The sequence below is a fragment of the Eublepharis macularius genome, chromosome 17, assembly GCF_028583425.1.
Source record: "Eublepharis macularius isolate TG4126 chromosome 17, MPM_Emac_v1.0, whole genome shotgun sequence".
Classification (NCBI taxonomy): domain Eukaryota; kingdom Metazoa; phylum Chordata; class Lepidosauria; order Squamata; family Eublepharidae; genus Eublepharis; species Eublepharis macularius.
The window spans coordinates 3,820,646-3,839,881 of NC_072806.1; the positions used below are offsets into that span (position 1 = coordinate 3,820,646).

General features: G+C 47.7%; 1 protein-coding gene across 2 annotated transcripts in view; it reads left to right on the plus strand.

Moving 5' to 3' along the window:
• The first annotated feature begins 6,186 nt into the window (after window positions 1–6,186).
• C1QTNF12 (C1q and TNF related 12) overlaps window positions 6,187–19,236 on the plus strand; it is a 40,518-nt gene continuing 27,468 nt past the window's right edge. For both annotated transcript variants that reach the window (XM_055001562.1, XM_055001563.1), the window contains exon 1: window positions 6,187–7,230. In XM_055001562.1, the coding sequence (XP_054857537.1) occupies window positions 7,042–7,230 (189 nt within the window). In that variant the 5' untranslated portion in view covers window positions 6,187–7,041. The remainder of the gene's footprint in view (window positions 7,231–19,236) is intronic.

Below are 19,236 nucleotides of genomic sequence, written 5' to 3' on the forward strand. Positions count from 1 at the left end.
GGGAACTTGGGATTCTTGCACGGAGCTCTCCGTGGGTGCAGTTTCCTTCTTTTGGGAACTTGATCCGGATTCCTGTGAAATGAAACAACTCAGTCGTGTTAATGGAAATGCGTGGGGGGACTTGAGGAATTGCTGGGGGGCAATAGCAATTTGAGAATCGTGTATGGATTAAGGTAATCTTACCTGCTCCATGGGAGAGTTGGGACTTATCCCATGTGCTCTGTAGGATTTTTAGAAGCTGGTGTTTGCCGGTTGCCCCTACCCTCAACAGGTAAACTGCCCTCAACGTTCCCTTGTGGGTGGAGTGAGCATCCTTGCCCCTTATGAGTGCATTCTGGGCAAAGAGAGAGGTATATTTTTAAAAATTTAGAATTTTTGCATACCTAAGGCTGTGCAGAAACCCCACAGGATCTGTGGGAGGCATCATTTAGCTGCATTCCTAATGGGCACTCAACCATAATCTTAAATACCAAAATAAGTCAGCCTTTGAGGAATTGTTGGGGGACAGAGAGAGGATAAGCAATGGAGGTTGAAATCCCTGCTCTGCCATGGAAGCTTGCTGGGTGAGCTTGCGCTAGTCACCCACTCCCGGCCCAACCCACCTCGCAGGGCTGTTGTGAGGACAAAGGGGGTGGAAGAGAATGATATATGCTGCTTCAATCCCCATTGCAGTCAAAGACAGAGCATCGATGAAGTAAATGAAAATAAGAAATGGTACAGTGCAATCTGTTGCAGGTGTGGACTAGGCCTGAGGTGGGAAAGGAACTGGCGGCCGAAAGGAAAGCGTTGGAGGTTAAGAATTCTTTTTGTGGGTTTTGCGGCGTCTCCATCAAAAGGCCAGAATTCTTGGGCAAAAAGGCGTAACGCTTACAGCGCATGTCTTCTGCGCCAGATGGCTTTCTCTTTCCTGTGGCACTTGCTTCCCGTTTATCAAAGAGATATCTGCTCTGTCAATTACCAAGGAATCCCTCCCGACTGGGAACCTGCCAAGCCGTTGTTAGGGGGCTTTGGGCACTGCTTTCAGACGCAGTAAATATTTATTTGGGCAAGACTGAAAGGGAAGGAAGAGGGATGGAACGCAGCTATCGCATTTACAAACCTGCTCTGGGTCCTGGGCTCTTGGTTGGGTTGGAGATTTCTCGCATAGGTGCCCTGGAGGCAGCTGGATGACCGCCATTCGAAAGAGTGCTGGGATTGGCCCGATCTTCCGGTCTGATGGAGGTAGGGGGCTCTTGTTAGCTGCTCTAGGAATAGAGCTGCCACGTGCAGGGGCAGTGTACCTCCTGCTGACGCTGGGAGGGGGGATGGAATTGTGCCACATCTGGTTGTTGGGGAAAGCTTTAGTGAATGTAGATCTTGGCCATGCCCAGTTATAAATGGAGCCTCAATGTGTAGCTGCAGTCTGCCTCCAACACCAGCTGCAGCAGACAAGCACGAAGTTTGCCGGACACATCTGGCTGATGGCTTTCGGAAGAGGATGCTCAACTAGATGACCTTGTGTGGGTCAGGCAACCCACTTCTTACATTCTGATGGACCTTGGGCTCTCCCCACACACAGAGGCAGGATGACTTTGAGTAGTGGGGGGAGGGGAGGGGAGGAGCTCTGTGTTGCTTCTGGGAAGCCCACCAAGACAGCATGAAGGCAACTGGTTGGCAAAGCTGGTGGTAGATAAATCAGTAGGGGTGACAAACTTCCGTATTCAGAGGCAGTATATCTGAGAAGATGCTGCAGCAGGGACAGGTCGGGGAGTGTCTTCACAGCTGTGGCTTTGCTCCTTTTGAAAAGCTGCCATCTCCTACCAGAAGGTGGCACTGCGAGGCCGTCGAAGTATTGCCATTGCTGCTGCAGAGAAACCCCTGAATCTCCCCCCCCCCCAGTTTCTACAAATTAAGTTTTGAAGATCGCTTTGGTGGCATCTTGGCAGAGCGACAATGAAAAAGTCAGGTCCCTGCTCTGAGGTACTTGCAGTTTAAAATGCAATGGGGTGTGTGTGTGTGTGTGTGTGTGTGGCAACCAGAGCAACGTTGCAAAACACCCCTTTATATGCATTTGCGTGTAGTTGCAAGAGGGGTGCTGCAGGTTTGTGTGCCTCACGAAGGAAGGAAGTCGGGTTGCCAGCCTCCAGGTGGTAGCTGGAGATCTCCTGGAATTACAACAGATCACTGGACAACGGAGAACAGTTCCCCTGGAGAAAATGGCTGCTTTGGAGGGTGAATTCCATGCATTATGCCCAAGTGAGATCTCTCCCCAAACCTTGCTACCCCCTGCCTCCACTCCGAGTTCTCCATGAATTTCCTAACACATGATACACTACTTGACAGGCAATTCCAGGCCTACAGGGGAGGAAAAGGTAGAGGCAATTAAGGAGAAGGGAGGGTTGCCAACCCCCAGGCGGAGCCTGGTGTTCTGGAATTACAGCTGCTCTCCAGACGACCAAGATCAGGGCCCCTGGAGAAAATGGCGACTTTGAAGGGCAGACAGCATACTACTGATTCTAGGAAAATCACTCCCCAAATTGTCCCCTCCACAGTCTCTGCTCCTAAATCTCCAGGAATTTCCCAGGCTGGAGTTGGCAGCCTTAGGGTGGGAAGTGGAGGCTGAAGAAGTGGAGGCCATGGGCAGGTGTGTGGAGAGGTAAGAAGGCGCAAAGCCCTGGAGGACTGGTTTGTATCCAGTGGTGTAAGAAGTGGTGGGGGGAGTTCCCTTGCCGGACCGTTGGTTTTGGTTCTGAACAGTGGGTAATGGATGGATCGACCAACGATTACGTACCATGCTGTGCTAACAAAGTGGAGCTTCCATGGACAGAGGCAGTATACACCTGACCAGCAGTAGTGGGGTGAGCACGAATAGAGGAGGGGGCTGCTGATTTTATAACGTGTCCATGGCCTTCCCAGAGGCCTCTGGCTTGGTCTCAAGATGATCTTTTAAAGAAAAACATGAGTACAGTCTCTGTGTTGTTTTGCTTCCCTTTTTCTGACTAAAACCATTAACCCAGAGTTGAATAAAGAAAGAGCAGTTGAAGGAAAGTTCGGATGTACCTGCTTTTATTTTTAAAAAGCAAACCCAGTTTCAGTACAGTGGATTAAACAGTTAACCCATTGAACTTCTCCTACCCCCCCCCCTTGCAACCCCAACTATCTTGCATTCCTTGAGAACTATGCGGCAGCCATTCTTGCTTAATAATATTTAACTTTCCCTGGCGTCGCTTCGTCCTGCCCTGTCCAGGTTAGCGGCAGACAGCATCCCAAATTTGTAAGGGTACTTGATGATACGTTAATAGGATGATCTGTCAGGCGGCAGCTCGGCAGCCTAGACACTGCGGCAGATCTGGCGAGGGGCTGTGCTTTGCCTCTACCCCCTAGTCCCTCCTCCTCCTCCTCCTCCATGGCTGCAAGCAACCCCCCCCCGCCCCCCATGCACACTGAGAGAATCACGCCTTTGGTACCCTAAGCTCCAGCAAAACAAACACATTCAGTGCCAAAGACTTCTCCAACTGGAATAAGTTCTTTTTTTTAGTTTCCCCCTGTCGTCGAGTTCTACAGACTGTCTAGCTTAGAGGAAATCGTGCCAATTTGTTTGCTGAAGAAGTTTGGGGTGTCTGCAAAGGATTGAGTTGCCAACCTCCAGGTGGCAGCAGGAGATTTCCTGGAATTCCAACGGATCTCCAGGCCACAGAGATCACTTCCCCTGGAGAAAATGCAGGATTTGAGTGCAGTGGCGCCTTAGAGACCAACAAGATTTTCAAGGTATACGTTTTCAAGAGTCAACGCTGTCTTGTTCAGATACTCTGAAGCGTACACCCTGAATATCTTGTTGGTCTCTAAGGCGCCACTGGATTCAAATCCTGTTCTACTGCAGACTAACACGGCTCGCTGCCTGAAACTATCTGGAGGAAATGGCTGCTTTGGAAGGTGGACTGGACTCTATGGCATTATGTCCTGCGGAGATCCCTCCCCTCCTTAAACCCCCCCTCCTCAGGCCCCACTCCAGATCTCCAGGAATTTCCCAACTCAGTTGGCAACCCTGGGGAACCTTAAAAAGGCCATAGGGCCTGCATGGGTTTACAGTCTGCTCCCTGAAAATGGTGCTCTTCTGATACTCCCCAGCCCTCTAACCACTAGACAACATTGCCTCTTTATCAGACCCTTTAAGGATTTCTCATAACACAGCTACTATCTCTTGATTGCATCCCCCCCCCATTCTTCCTCCAAGGAATTCAGGGCAGCGTATTAAGTTCTCTCCAACCTCCCCTGTTTTATTCTCACAACAACCCTGCAAGGTAGGCTGGGCCAAAAGAGACGATGCAATTCATCAAGGAACGGAGGTATGAATCAGTAACTCCCCAGTCCTCATCTGACTTTGAAATGCTACACCACCCTGTCCCTCATCATATAAGGGTCACTTGGCTTAATGCAGGTTAGAAGTCATAACTTTGTACCAGGAAGCACAAGTCTGATGTGGGGAGGGGAGGCAGGGACTGAGGTTTGGGGAGGTGTAAGATGCTCCTGTAATTTTAGTAGCTTTAACAAAACTCTTTCCCCTCTCCAAAAATTCCTAGTTTTTCTCCCTGGTAGGAATCTCCAAATTTTCCTTGGACTGAAATTGCAAAGGGTGATTTTCACTCCATCTTCAGCTCAGCTTTGCCCACTAGGTGGAGAGTTTCTCCTCCAGCTCACGGAAGATGTCAACAGTGTCGTTTAACAAACTGCCTTAATATTTTCTGTCGGTCCCAATTAAAGATATGCGAAGTTCCCTCGAAGAACTTCCCTGGGCTTATCAACAGGCCTTAGGTGTGTGTGTCTTCCCTTAGAAGAGCCCTAATGGATCAGAACAAATTTCCATCTTGGTCAGCATTCTGTTTTACCTGGTGGCCGGTCAGACGTCCCCGGGAGGTCCACCGGACGGGACCCAGAAGCCATCCAGCAAGGCTGCTGTTGATGCTGGTGTATGTTACATGAGTCTGAGGCATCTCCCCCAAGCATAGTCCTAACTGGGTGTGGGCGAGACGAACCACACTGGACATTGTTCGAAAGTGCCCAAATTGGACCCCAGAACACAAGAACTGCAGAAGTGCCTTGCTGGATTACATCAAATTCCACTTAGTCCAACATTCTCTTATGCACAAGCACAGAGACTCCCATGCTTAACCTGTAACATTAAGCTATACTGCTTTTGCACATGGAGGTTCTATTTAGAGCACAAAAACTGCTGTGTTGGCTCAGAACAAGCCTCACCTTGCCCTCTTTTTTTTGCCTCACTCTTCCTCCAAGGAGATCCAAGGAACAGACCCTTCCTCCATTTTATCCTTGCAACAAACCTGTGAGGTTGGTTAGGCAGAGAGAGAGAGAGAGAGAGAGAGAGAGAGAGAGAGAACACAACTGGCCCATGGACTCAGTGAACTTTGTGGGAATTTGAACTCAAGGTCCTTGGCTGACCCTCTATCTGTTGCACTGTTCTAGTGTACTACTATGATCATAATCCGCCTCGAGTCTCCATGTGAAAGGCGGACTGTAACTAACGTAAATAAATAAAATAAATTAAAAAGATGATAACCAGCCAGATGTATCCAAGAAGCAGGACTTGAAAGCTGTGGTCTCAGCTGCCATTCATATCTCAGCACTATGTAGTGTTCAAAGGTATATTTCCTTTGTACATGGAGGTTCAATTCAGCCATCACAGATTATAGTCGTGTGCTCATACCCAACAAAGAAGTTGAGAAACGAGGCTTGGTCCCTGTAAAGAATGGGCAATTGTGTGTATGGGGGGGGGGAAGCTTACAAATATGCCCTGGACCCCCTCCCCAAACGATGCTTGGGCCCTTGGTGTAAAGTCCAGGGTCTGCGCTGCACATTCTGCCAGAATTCTCCGCTGAAAAGTGGCGATCCCTCTTAGATAACAAGGAAGAGGACAAGGGAAGATGGAAAGGAGGGAGGAGAAAGACATTGCTGATCTAAATCTTTTTGGCACGGGGAAGATTCCACTTAGCTGCCAGTCTCCCCTTAACAGGAGTGTGAAAAGACTAGCCTGACAGCTCATTAGAATGCGATCCCTCCCTCCCTCCCCAGATGTGTTTCGCTCCTTTCTTTTCTTCTCCCTCCCCCCCCACCCCTCCTTCAAGCTGATGGAAAACTCTCCCACAAAAGAAGTATTTATTTGCTGAGGTAGAGCTGAGGGAGAAAGGAAAGGCGAGGGAAATTCAGAGAACAGTCAGAGCGAAACATCCCTACTAGAGAGACCTACCGAAGTGAAAAAGATGCGTGGGTCTGGCCTCCTTGCAGTTCTTAGCAGCTGACGGACGGTTGGAGAAAGGTGGTGTCCGGGTGGTGGAATTGCTTCCATTGGCTCTCCTCAGAGGTGCCTGAGAAACTCTTTTGACTCTTGGAAGAATAGGGAGATCCAGAGCTGAACATTTGGCATGTGGCAGCGTGGTGTCGTGGGGATTTGAAAGTGTCCTCGAGCATCTATGGAAGAAGAACCTGCCCCTCAGTAAGGAAGGAACAAGCACTTTGCCGAATTCCACCTAGATGGATGCTTGGAATGGACCACGTTGGCAACCTTCTGTGACCAGAGGTGAAATTTGTTACTGAGACAAAAGAAAATCACAGGTCAACCTCCTGGCCCACCACAACTCCCCCAAGTTTTGTTTTTTTTGGTTCTCCTCTGTTATCATTCATTTCTTTGAGTTTTTCTGGTTTCTCCTTTGTACCAGTTTGGAACTTGAGGTTTGCACATTCCTTTTGGGACAAACATCAACTGTGAAAGATAAGATGGCCAGCTGTTCGAGCTGATCAACCAGACTTTAGCTGGTTTTCGGATTTTTGATTTTCACGAAGTATTTCAAAACGTGCATCATTTCGGCATGTCAAGTTGATCGGCAAGCCGTCCGGAACTTGCTTGGGATAATCCAAACTGAAGTCAATTGGGAATAAATTGTTTAACTGAGCCAAGAAAGAAGACATCAGCAATTCCCCCCCAAGCCTTACCTTCGTTGGGTTTCTGTCTTTGGAGGGTCTTTGCCCTCTGGACTTTCCAGTGAGAAGATGTCCCCCAAAGCCAAAATGAGATACTGGAGCTGGTTCGTTTTGGCAACCTTGTTGTGCCAAGAGTTCTCCCGTTTCCGAGCTGCTGCGGCAAAGAAAGAACGAAAGAAGGTGAAGGAGCCCAACCAATACACAGAACCCTTCAACACGACACTCTCCAACAGTGAAGAACTAAATGGGCACTCCAAGGTCAGTCTCAAAACAGACATTCAGGGGCATCCTTTGCGGTTTTTTACTGTCTACCCTACAATCTGGGGTGCTAGCTCTTAACCCTTCCATTGCTCTTCCATCTGTACAACTAACAAGATAGCTTGTTTGGAGTCCCATTTCACAGATAGGGCAAGCTGAGGAAGGACAGGAGTGACTTTTAAGTCTGTTAAGACACATTCATTGGGCTGTGGGCTTGTCCCTGCACATGTATTGGTCACATTTAAATTGTTGAACTTATGGAATGCATTGCTGCAAGATGAAGTGATGGCTTGCCTATCTATACAGGTTAGTATAAGACAAAGGGACTGGTGACCGTCGGCTATGATAGCTTAAGAGTGGGACCTCCATTTTCAGAGGCAGTCTATTAGATGTTGGAGGTAATTGTCAGCAGATTGGTATCTCTATCAGGTTATGCTTGTGGGTTTCTTGGCTAGCTGGATGTACAATTATGAATGCTGTGGAAAGACAGAAACTGGTCTTCCTCTCTCATTATGGTGACAATCTCAGGATCTGATCTGAAGGTATGAGATGCTGAAACTAAACAGGCTTGGTTTGGTCTGTGAACAGATGGGAAATATTCTGGGATCCCTTATATTTTTCCTTATTTTTCAACATTTGTATCTCATTTTTCTCCCTGATGAAGAAGCCAAATTGGCTTTTTCAACATTCTCCCCTCCCTCACCGTATCCTCACAACAGTCTTGTGAGGTAGGTAATCAAGAAATAGCAACAGGCCCAGAGTCACCTGGTAAGTTTTTGAGCCAAAATGAGGAGTCGAACCCGGTTGTCCCAGGCCCTATTCTGACATGCTAACCACCATGCCACACAAACTGTCAATTCCCATAAAGTGCCATGGAAGAAAAGGGAAACCTTATTACCCAAAGTCAAAGTCATTCCTAACGAAGTGGATTGGCAACTTCCAGACAGATAAAAGGCAGTGCTTTTTCATGTAATGTGTAATTAACTTATGGAACTCCCTGCCACAAGATGCAACAATGGTCCCTAGCTTAAACCTGAATTAAATGAGATATTTGGTACATGCAGAATCACGTGGCTGAGTTCTTATGTCCCCACCCAGTATCAAGTTTAAATAGGTTTTAGACAGGCAACAAGGGAGAGCAGAATCAATTAAGCTGGCCTGCCACTCCTATGTAAGAGGAGCCGAGTTCCCCTGCTCTGGAATTTCTCTGTGTGGTGCATTCCACTCTTTTTTAAACCTGGTTTATCTAGAAGAATTTCTAAAATTAATTCCAGAATTGGAGCATGTGCCATTGACTGAAGTTTCCAGCTCCTTCCTTTCATCTACGTTTCCCTCTTTTTGTGTTGTCAGCGTGCAGGTACGCATAGATAAAACTACCAAACAGACAATTCTTTCAGTGCTCTTGCAGATGGGTAAAACGCTGTGCAAAAAGAGTCTTGCTATACACCTAGACTAAGATTACACTTTTGCAGTGTTGTATCAATGCACATGTGTGCATCATTAATACAGAAGGTTAAAAAAAAATAGATGTGGCAAACATCACATGCCCATTTGACTTTGTGGAAAAGATAGGAATTAAAAACAAGACGAGCTAATGCTTTGGAAACAAGACCAGGTAATTTGAAACTTCAAGCTCCAGGGAGAAATTTGGATGAGAACTTTTGAGATGCATGCGCTTGCAGGCGGGTGGTGTTCCACAGGATAGTCTCCATGTATGCTGGGCAACAGTGAGACGCATCAGTGCTGTGTGGTTCAACAGGGAAGTCGAACAGCCCTGGGCACGCTGATTGCATGCCCCTAGAATGTGCAATTCACAGGGGCTCTACAGAGAAGTTCCTCAGCATCTCCTGAGGGCCTACAAAGGAGAGGCTAGATGGCCAACTGATAGCAATGCTGATTCTGAACCTAGGCAGATCATGTGCGGGAGGGCAGGAAAGGTCACATCAGTGCTTGGTTCTCGTGGCCCCTTCTTACATGCCCAGGGTAATGCTGATCGCCCTCTTGGGGTCAGGTAGCAATTTTCCCCAGGCCAGTTTGACTAGGGATCCTGATGGAGTTTTGCCATTTTCTGGGCATGGAGCAGGGGTCACAGGCAATGTGTGTAGGGGAGCGGGTAGTTGTGAATTTCCTGCATTGTGCAGGGGGTTGGACTAGATGACCTTGGAGACCCCTTCCAACTATAATTCTATGTACTGTACTATAAATTTCTGGTCCAGTTTCTGCTCCAGACACTTTCAGGAAAGGCGTTTCTTCGACCCACCAAAGGATTTTCTTTAAAGGATTTTAAATTTGTCACATGAAAGTTACCATCAAAGAATGACAACTTATTTTTAGAACAGGGATGTATCTAGTAAATAAATGAGAGGTGGCGAGCGACTACCCCACAAAAAACAGTAATGCTCCAACCGGCATCCACGTGATCCACCCACTCTTACCCACCCAAGATTCCCATTGGTGGATTTCTAGAGATCCTTATCAGCCATCCCACCGATAAACAATAATAAAAATCCACTTTAGCTATCGTGACTTAGAAGAGCCCAGCACTTGAAAGAGGAGGGGCGAATAAAGAGGTAATTAAGGAAAATATTTATTCACGTTAAAGGATGTTGATCGTTAGGGCACCGAAGATTCCAAGCTTAAAAATTGTCCTGGCTCAATGTCAACATTTCTGATGCTAATTTTGACACCAAAACACACAGTCTTGGCAAGGGGCCTCTTGGTCATGGGCCCAATTTTCCATTCATGTTTTTGAAGCCCCATAGTTCAGCCCTAGGGTTGCCAGCCTCCAGGTAGTGGCTGGAGATCTCCCGGAATTACAACTCATCTCCAGGCCACAGAGACCAGTTCACCTGGAGAAAATGGCTACTTTGGGGTAGACCCTAAGGAATTATGCCATGCCAAGGTCCTTCCTCTCCCCAAACCCCACTTTCTCCAGGTTTCTCCAGGTTTCTCCCTCAAGATCTCCCGGAATTTCTCAACTTGCAGTTGGCAACCCTAGTCAGCCCTGCCTAAAGCCACAAGAACTGCCCTAGTAAATTAGACTTGTAGTCTATCTAGTGCAACATCTTGTATCACACAGCAGCCTAGGGCACAGAGGCGGAGGCCTCCCATGATGTAGTCTCCTAGTACCATTATTCAAAGGTTGACTGCCTCTGGACATGGAGGTTCCTTTAGTCACCGTAGCTAGTAACCCCAGATAGACCTGTCCTCCGTGAAATCTGTCTAATCCCCTTTTAAAGCCACCTAAGCTGGTGGCTTGATTTGATCTAGAACCCACTGATTTGTCTTTTTGGTAAATATCCCTCTGGAAAAGTCAATAATGCTAGGAAAAGTGGAAGGCAGTAGGAAAAGAGTAAGACCTAAAATGAGATGACTTGATTCAATAAAAGAAGCCACGTCCTCCAGTTTGCAAGATCTGAGCAAGTCTGTTAATGAAAGGACGTTTGGGAGGTTTTTCATTCATAGGGTCCAGTAGCACCTTTAAGACTAACCAACTTTATTGTAGCATAAGCTGTCAAGAGCCACAGCTCTCTTCGTCAGATGCACCTTTATTGTAGCATAAGCTTTCAAGAGCCACAGCTCTCTTCGTCAGATGCAACTTTATTGTAGCATAAGCTTTCGAGAGCCACAGCTCTCTTCGTCAGATGCAACTTTACTGTAGCATAAGCTTTCGAGAGCCACAGCTCTCTTCGTCAGATGCAACTTTACTGTAGCATAAGCTTTCGAGAGCCACAGCTCTCTTCATCAGATGCATCTGACGAAGAGAGCTGTGGCTCTCGAAAGCTTATGCTACAATCAAGTTGGTCAAAGGTGCTACTGGACTCTTTACTATTTTGCTGCTACAGACTAACACAGCTGACTCCCCGGGATCCATTAGTAGGGTTGCCGTAGGTCAGAGGTGACCTGGCGGCACAGAACACGAAAAGCTTGTGGCTGTTGCTACACCCACTGGCAGCAAGTTTCCCATTTTAGTCACTTGTTGGGTAAAGAAGTATTTTATTCTATTGCACACGAATCTCAGACGAAGGCTGTCTGTGGTTCCCCCCGCCACTGCCCTTACTGATCCGTGCATGGCGGTCTACGCAAGAGCGTGCAAAGGGAGGCTGGATGTGGTGCGCCGAACAGTTTGGGGCTTGTCTGCAGACGGGGAGGGGAGGTGGGGGGAGAAGTTGACTTGGGAATCCACATGAACGAGGGGTGTGGCCACCAAGAGGCAAGCCTTAATGCCTCTTAAAGATACTTTGTTCCCATTAAGGTTTGCAACCGTTTAGAAGTGTCATTTTCTGCTTAATCCGAAAGTGTCTGCGCAGGGACTTAATAGTGGGTAATTACCTCATCGTGGTTAATTAGTTAATAGGAGCTAATTACCCCTAGGGGGGGAAAGAGATTTTCTCCCTGGAGACAACTGCAGAAGACAATTGTTTCTTTCTACCTGCACAATTTCAGGGGCGTCTGTCAATTAGTCGGTTGAGTGGCGTTTTCCGACAGGGTGAACATTCCTGATGCCGTCGTCTGCCAAGGCATCCGCTTTGGGGGGATTGCCTGGGCAGACAGGAAAAGGGCTTGCTTCTGAAGGAAGAGAAAGTACAATGGTGGTGGTGGGGTCTGGGTTCGAATCCCAGCTGAGTCGGGTTCGAGTCTGGGTTCGAGTCCCAGCCTCTTATGGCCTCAGTTTTCCCCATCTGTGAAATGGGAATAAAACTTCACATGGCCTGTGGGAAGATCGCAGACTGGGAAGGGGGGAGCTCCAAGGGCCAAAGTAAACATGATGACTGGAAATCCATCGATGGAACCACAGCAGTGGGAAGGCGGTTTGGATCAAAGCTCCAGAGTAGGGGAAGTTAACCCTTTCCCCCATGACGTTTTCACAATCTTAATTTCCCGTACCATCCAGTTTGCTCCAGGACAAAAGCATATAAATAATTGCTTCTCCCTGGCGAGGTGTTCGTGGGGGAAAATTGAAACTGCAGAAATGATAAAATGGTAAAGGGCTAAACCACTCCCCTCCAGTTTGCAGTATAAAAAAACAGCAGAAGATTTGCTCCCAAACCTCCCGTCCTTCTGTCTCATTTGATCCACGTGCTCTGATGATATTTCCTCTGACATGAGCACTGAAGGACAGCCCTGTGGGAACACAAAAGTCGACGCAACAAGAACGCTCTCTCACTTCCAGTGCCTACAGACAAGTCCCAAGTTGTTTTGCGCGTGTGCCACATCTGTGCACTGCAGTGAAGAGGGGCATGTGTTTCTAAATGCAGAGTTCGTTGCACTGCCCTTCCTGGCCCTGTTTGTACACTTCCTGGTGGTGCTTGGCTAGCCACTGTTGGAAAGAGGGTGCTGGGCAAGATACAACACGATCTTTTCCCATCAAGGCAATTCATATCAGGGTGAGACACATTAGCAGAAGTGGCTAAGATGTGTATCAGTGGCTATTAGCTCTGACAGCTAAGTGGAACCTTCACGTTCAGAGATACTGTACCCTTAATGCGGTACAATTTTCCCGAGGACAGCTGTCTCCGTTATGCTCCTGTTGGAAATAGGATATTGGACTAGATGGATCCTTGGCATTATCCTGAAGGGTTCTTAGGTTCATATTACATGTGACTGGTACAGTTGGTACATGTTTGGAGGCTGTATGCCACAGAACACCAGTGAAGAATGTATTAGTCTTTTGACAGAACAAGATGTGAACAAGAGCCTCATAGGAAACTCATGAGATAGATGTGGTTGTAGGTGAACAATTAAGACCCGTCCGGCCGGATCAGCCCAATAGTCTATCGTTTAGTTTAGTTTAGTTTAGTTTAGTTTAGTTTAGTTTAGTTTAGTTTAGTTTAGTTTAGTTTAGTTTAGTTTAGTTTAGTTTAGTTTAGTTTAGTTTAGTTTAGTTTAGTTGGTGTTTAGCCCACCCTCCCTGTAAACGGGCTCAGGACGGGGTACAGCAGTCTTAAAATACAATTCCACAATGGGATAAAATACAATACAATAAAACAGAAAAAAAATCACCAATTAAAATCATATACAATTAAATCATATACCAATTATATACAATGAAATCATATAGAATTAAATCATATACCAATTAAAATCATATAATATAAATATGATTAAAATCATCTTGTTCCCAATAGATGCTTTATCCTCTAGGAGCTGAGATCCGGCAGTATACTGCCTCCAAACATTGGGGTTCTGTGTCCCTGTTGAGATCCTTAGGCATGGTCATTGAACAGAGCCTCCAGATACAGTGGCAGTATACCTCCAAACACCTGAAACCGAGGATGAAAAACAGGGAGAGGCCTTTTGCCTTCATACCCCGGCTTGTGAGCTTCTTGGAGGCATCTAGATGGCTGCTGTTAGGAAAGGACCCTGGGTTAGATGAGCTTTGAGCACACCTGTTCTTCTGTCCTTATTGTTGATGGAAAGTGCCATCAAGTATGGCAACAGAGATGGTTTACCATTGCCTGCCTCTGTAACCCTGGTTTTCGTTGGAGGTCTCCCATCCAATTACTAATCAAGGTTGACCCGCTGAGCTTCCGAGATCTGACGAGATTGGACTTGCCTGGGCTATCCAGGTTAGGGCTCTGTTCTAATTTAGCCAAGATGTCTTAGAATGGAACCTCCATTTTCAAAGGCAGTGTATCCCTGATTGCCAAATGCTGGGGGCTAACAACAGAGAACAGCTGGCATTTTGATGTACTGCCTGTGACCTTCCGGACACAACCAGCTGGAAGCATGAGGCTGGACTTGGAGCCGGGGCCTTTACTCTGATGGGTAACTGTTATACCTTAGTTAATGCCCACGTGCTGGACATTATAATAGGCATGTATACTGGTAAGAATGGTGAGAATGGTAAGAGCTTTCTAGCCAGATGCTGTGGACAAACAGTGTGTGAGAGGAGGGTGTAGCCCTCATTCGTGCAAGCTGGCCACTGGGCATCACCAGGCCAGATGGACCTTCACACCCTAGATAGTCCAGTAAGGACTCTATTTTTAAAGTTATTCTCTTATTTACTGACTTCCTTTATATCCTGCCTTTCTCCCCAACATGGTTTACATCATTCTCCTCTCCTCCGTTTTATCTTCTCAATAACCCTGTGAGGTAGGTCCAACCGAGAGGGTGTAACTGGCCCCAGGTCACCCAGCAAGCAGGGATTCGAACCCAGGCCTCCTAGATCCTAGACCGGCACTCTAACCGCTACCCAATGACACCAAAATTGAAGATGCTTCAGCTCCTCGTCCGGCTTGGTGGTGCAGACGTGGGTCTCGGGCCGTACCTGAGTTGGCAGTGAGCGCCGTTGTGGCGGTGCCGACTCCTGCCAAGATCAACAGCGAGAGGCTTCCCTGCCCAGTCCTTGGATTGCTGATGCATGCCGTCGTAATTAAATAATAATACCACAAGGGCAGAGCATTTATTCTAGCTGTCAATCACGCTGGCTTGCGGGGAAGTTGAGGAGCGGCCTGGCTGCCTCTCCGAGAGGGATTGGTAACGGAAGGAAGCCCCTAGCAGCAGACGGAGAGGTCGCCAGCCCCGTGCGGTCGCTGTGCTTGCGCAAGATGGCTGTACCGGACTGCTCAGAGCCACTCTCTGGGTCTGCTTCCTCGTAGCGCAGAACAGCTTGTCTCCTCTGTATTCTCTTCCATTGCCCTTTTCTCCTGCCTTTCCCGGGTAGCACGTATGGGTCCTCCCTTCCTCCGTTGAACTACACAACAACCTTGCGAGGCAGCTTAGGTTGAGAGAGCGTGACTGTCCTGAGGCCACCCAGTGAGTCTCATAGCGGTGAGGTAAAGAATCCAGTAGCACCTTTAAGACTAACCAACTTTATTGTAGCATCAGCTTTTGAGAACCACAGCTCTCTTTGTCAGATGCATCGTCAGACCCTTTTTTTACCTTTTTTAGTTGGGCTTTAAGGTGCTACTGGACCCAAATTTTGCTGCTCCCATGTTGTAGATGGGGAATTGGAAGTTGAGAGATGATGTTGCACCAACCGCCATTTCTCTTTCAAATAGAGCTGCCGGCTCCAAGATGGGAAATTCCTGGAGATTTTGGGGTAGAGCCTGGAGAGGGAGGGGTTTGGGGGGAGGAGGACCCTCCATGGGGTTATAATAATAACATAATAATAACATTCAATGTATATACCACCCTGTGGGTGACTTAACACCCACTCAGAGCAGTTTACAAAGTATGTCATTATTATTATCCCCACAACAACAAACACCCTGAGAGGTGGGAGGGGCTGAGAGAGCTCTGAGAGAGCTGTGACTGACCCAAGGTCACCCAGCTGGCTTCAAGGGGAGGAGTGGGGAATCAAACCCGGTTCTCCAGATTAGAGTCCCACTGCCCTTAACCACTACACCAAACTGGTTCTGTTTGGAGTCCACCCTCCAAACCTTCCATTTTCTCTAAGGGAACTGATCTCTGTGACCTGGAGATCAGATGTAATTTGTGGAGATCTCCAGCCACCACCTGGGGGTTGGCAACCCTACTTTCAAATGCTCATCTTTGTGGGTTGCCAGCCTCCAGGTGGTGGCTGAAGAGCTCGAGGAATTACATCTGATCTCCAGGCCACAGCGATCAGTTCCCCTGCAGAAAAGGGCTGCTTTGGAGGGTGGACTCTACGGCATCATACCATTGGGAGGCCCCTCCCCTCCCCAAACACCACCCTCTCTAGGCTCCACCTCCCAAATCTCCAGGAATTTCCCAACCTGGACCTGGCAACTCTGGGGGGAGGGTGCGCATCAAACACATGAACTCCATCGAAGTTACTAATCAACAAAAAGTATTTATCCACTCCAGCATACCCAGTCATGGCTCACCACCACTTTCCTAGCGCACAAAAAGCTCTGATTTCCTGGATGCCCCAATGAGGAGCAAGAGAGAACCAGAGGGAGCAGGGAGGGGCTAGGCACACCCTGCCACTCGCCCCCATCTGCAGGGGAGGGGCTGTGGCTGGTGCAAGAATCTCTGCTTTGCGCACAAAAAGTCCTAGGTTCAATTCCTCGCATCTCCAGTTAAAAGGTTCAGGTGTTGTGAAAGAGCCTAGAGAGCCACTTCCAGTCTGATAAACAATATTGACATTGATAGACCCCAGGTCTGTTTGGATTCTTCCCACAAGTCTTTCCATAATATCACTGACTGGTTTTACCCTGTCCCTTTCCTCTCTCGTTCTGCAATCTTGCTCTGCTTTGTATTTATCTTCCTTCGCTGTAGTTCCGTTTTGGAGAATTTCTAAAATTCGTTCCCTAAACGGAGCACCTGCAATGTGCTCCAATGGGCTTCCTTCCTTCACTTGAATTATGTCTCTTCTCCCATTCCACCTTGCTGATGTGCTTGTCCGCATTGAGTAAGCACAGCAAAAAAGCAACCTCCCTGATCCTTGCGATTGCGTCCCGATTCTTTTGGTGGGGTGTGGCCCTCACACGTATGTGCGCTGCGGTGCATTTGTTGCAAAAGTGATCCTAATGGAATGGACCGTTCCGAATGCATCGGCTCTGCTTTGGAAAGTCAAACCGGGTAATTCGAAACTCCCAAATCGAGGGAGAAATTTGGAGGAGAAAAATTTCAGAATTGTTCCAGTTTGATAAACACGAAACCCAAACTCTCGGCTGTCTGGTTGTATGGCCCACAGAAGGCGGCTTTAACAGGGAGTGTACAGGTTGAAATTCTTGCAGGCTAGAGTGAATCAGAGTGGTTTCTTGAAGATTAGTCTTTCCCTCCCTCTGAAGTTTGCTTCAGCGCTAGCAATTTGGGGTCCCGCAGAAGAGCTGCCTCCTGGTCCCGTTCCAGGGATGTCTGCTAGACGTGAGGTTGTGCTTGACAGATGTAACTTTGACACTAATTACTCAATTATCATGGAATGCAACGAAGACTCTGGGATCCACTTCCTTTGGCGCATGAGGCAGACAGTTGCCATTCTCTGAGCATCCACCCGGGGCCAAAGAGGAATTAGGAGTTGGCTAAATCGGGGTAGCCGATGGGTGGTTTGTATACCAGATGGGGACCCTGAAGTGATTTTATCTGGACCCCTGCCCCCTCCAACCCCCCCCATCAAGACATTCAGTTTACAGATGTTAATGCTGCATCTCTTATGTACATAACATGCACAAGTGGTGGAGTGCAATGACAACCCCTGTCTTGTGAAGCCCTGGCATCGCCAACTCCAGGCTGGGAGATTCCTGGAGATTTGGAATCTGGACAGGGCAGAGTTTGGGGAGGAGAGAGAGCTCAGCCATAGAGTCCACTAGGGTTGCCAGCCTCCAGGTGGTGGCTGGAGATGTCCTTGAATTATAACTGATCACCAGGCCACCACTATCATCATCATCATCATCATCATCATCATCATCATCATCATCATCATCATCATTGTGCTTATATACTGCTCTTCTAGACAGATTAGTGCTTCACCCAGAACGGGGAACAAGTTAGTGTTATTATTATCCCCACAATACAGCTGGGGAGCTGGGGATGGGAGGAGTGGCTTGCCCAAGGCCACCTGCTGAGCTCATGGCCTTAGTAGGATTCGAACTAGCAGAGTGCTGATGCACATCCCAACCACTTAACCGCTACATCATAGCAGCTCTCATAGTGTATTATTATTCCCTACAATACAGCTAAGGAGCTGGGGCTGAGACAAGTGGCATATACAAGTGCACCTGCTGAACTCATGGCAGTAGTGGCATTCAAACCAGCAGAGGGCTGATTCACAACCCAACCAATTAACAACTATGCTACAGCAGCTCTAATAATAACAGTGTGCTTACATACCGCTCTTCTAGACAGATTAGTGCCTCACCCAGAGCAGTGAACAAGTTAGTGTTATTATTATCCCCACAACGCAGCTGGGGAGCTGGGGCTGAAAGGACCTCATGGCAGGACTGGAAGTCAAACCAGCAGAGTGCTGATTCACAACCGAACCACTTAACCACTGTGATCAGTTGCCCTGGAGAAAATGGTTGCTTTGAAGGGTGGACTCAATGGCATTATACCCTGCTGAGGTCCATCTCTTCCCCAAACTCCATCCTCTGCATGCTCCGCCCCCCAAATCTCCAGGGGTTTCCCAAGCAACCCTAGCTTTGAAGCTGCCATTTCCTCCAGGGGAAGTGATCACTGTAGCCTGGAGATCCCTTGTAATTCCAGGAGAACGCCAGCCTCTATCTGGAGGTTTACAACCTCATTCCAACCACGAGAGATTGCATTCAGTTACCCTCCTCCGGTTTCTAAAATTTCAGCCAGCATTGCCACACGCTTTAAGAGCTAGGATCTTGTTCCTGAAAAACAACAGCAAAAGTCTTTCGTGTTCAGGATGTTGAATTACGCCAGGTTTTGCTCTGTGTGTGTGTGTGTGTGTCTATGTGTTCGTTCCAGGGAAATGGCAGCCTACATTCACATCCCTGAGGAGTCTTGCCTAAACAGAAAGCCATCTGCGTGATCATTCGCTTAATGGTGTTAGGAACGTGGATTTCATGCCAGAGTTTTCTAGGATGTGAATTGCACCCCCTTCCCCAGAACAGCACATGGTGTGAGCTAAGAATGGCTGTGAATTCTGGATCCTGCTATATACACTCAACTGCCCTTATATTCTGTTACCCGCAATCGTCCTTTCTGCTTTGTCAAATCCCAGGGGTGTAGCCTCATTAGTCTGAGGTAGCAAAATCATCCAAGAATTTTGTGGCAGCTGCTGCAGATTTATAGTGCCCAGGCTTTCAGTGCAATCCAAAGCAGAGTTACTCCAGTCCAAACCCATTGATTTCAATGGGGTTAGATTGGAGTAACTCTGTTTAGGATTGCATCATTTTGTCTTTATCAAAGGTTAGCTGGACACAGACTAGCGAGCTGGTACAGCATAGGGGCTAAGAAAGTAGAGAGGTTCAAATCTCACCATTGCCACAACAAACTCTGTCAGTATTATTAGGCGAACCTAATCTGCACGTATCTGGCGGACAACATGGTGATATGGGGAAGTCAGCATGGCTCTGTCCCCAACAGGTCCTGCCAGACCAACCTCATCTCCTT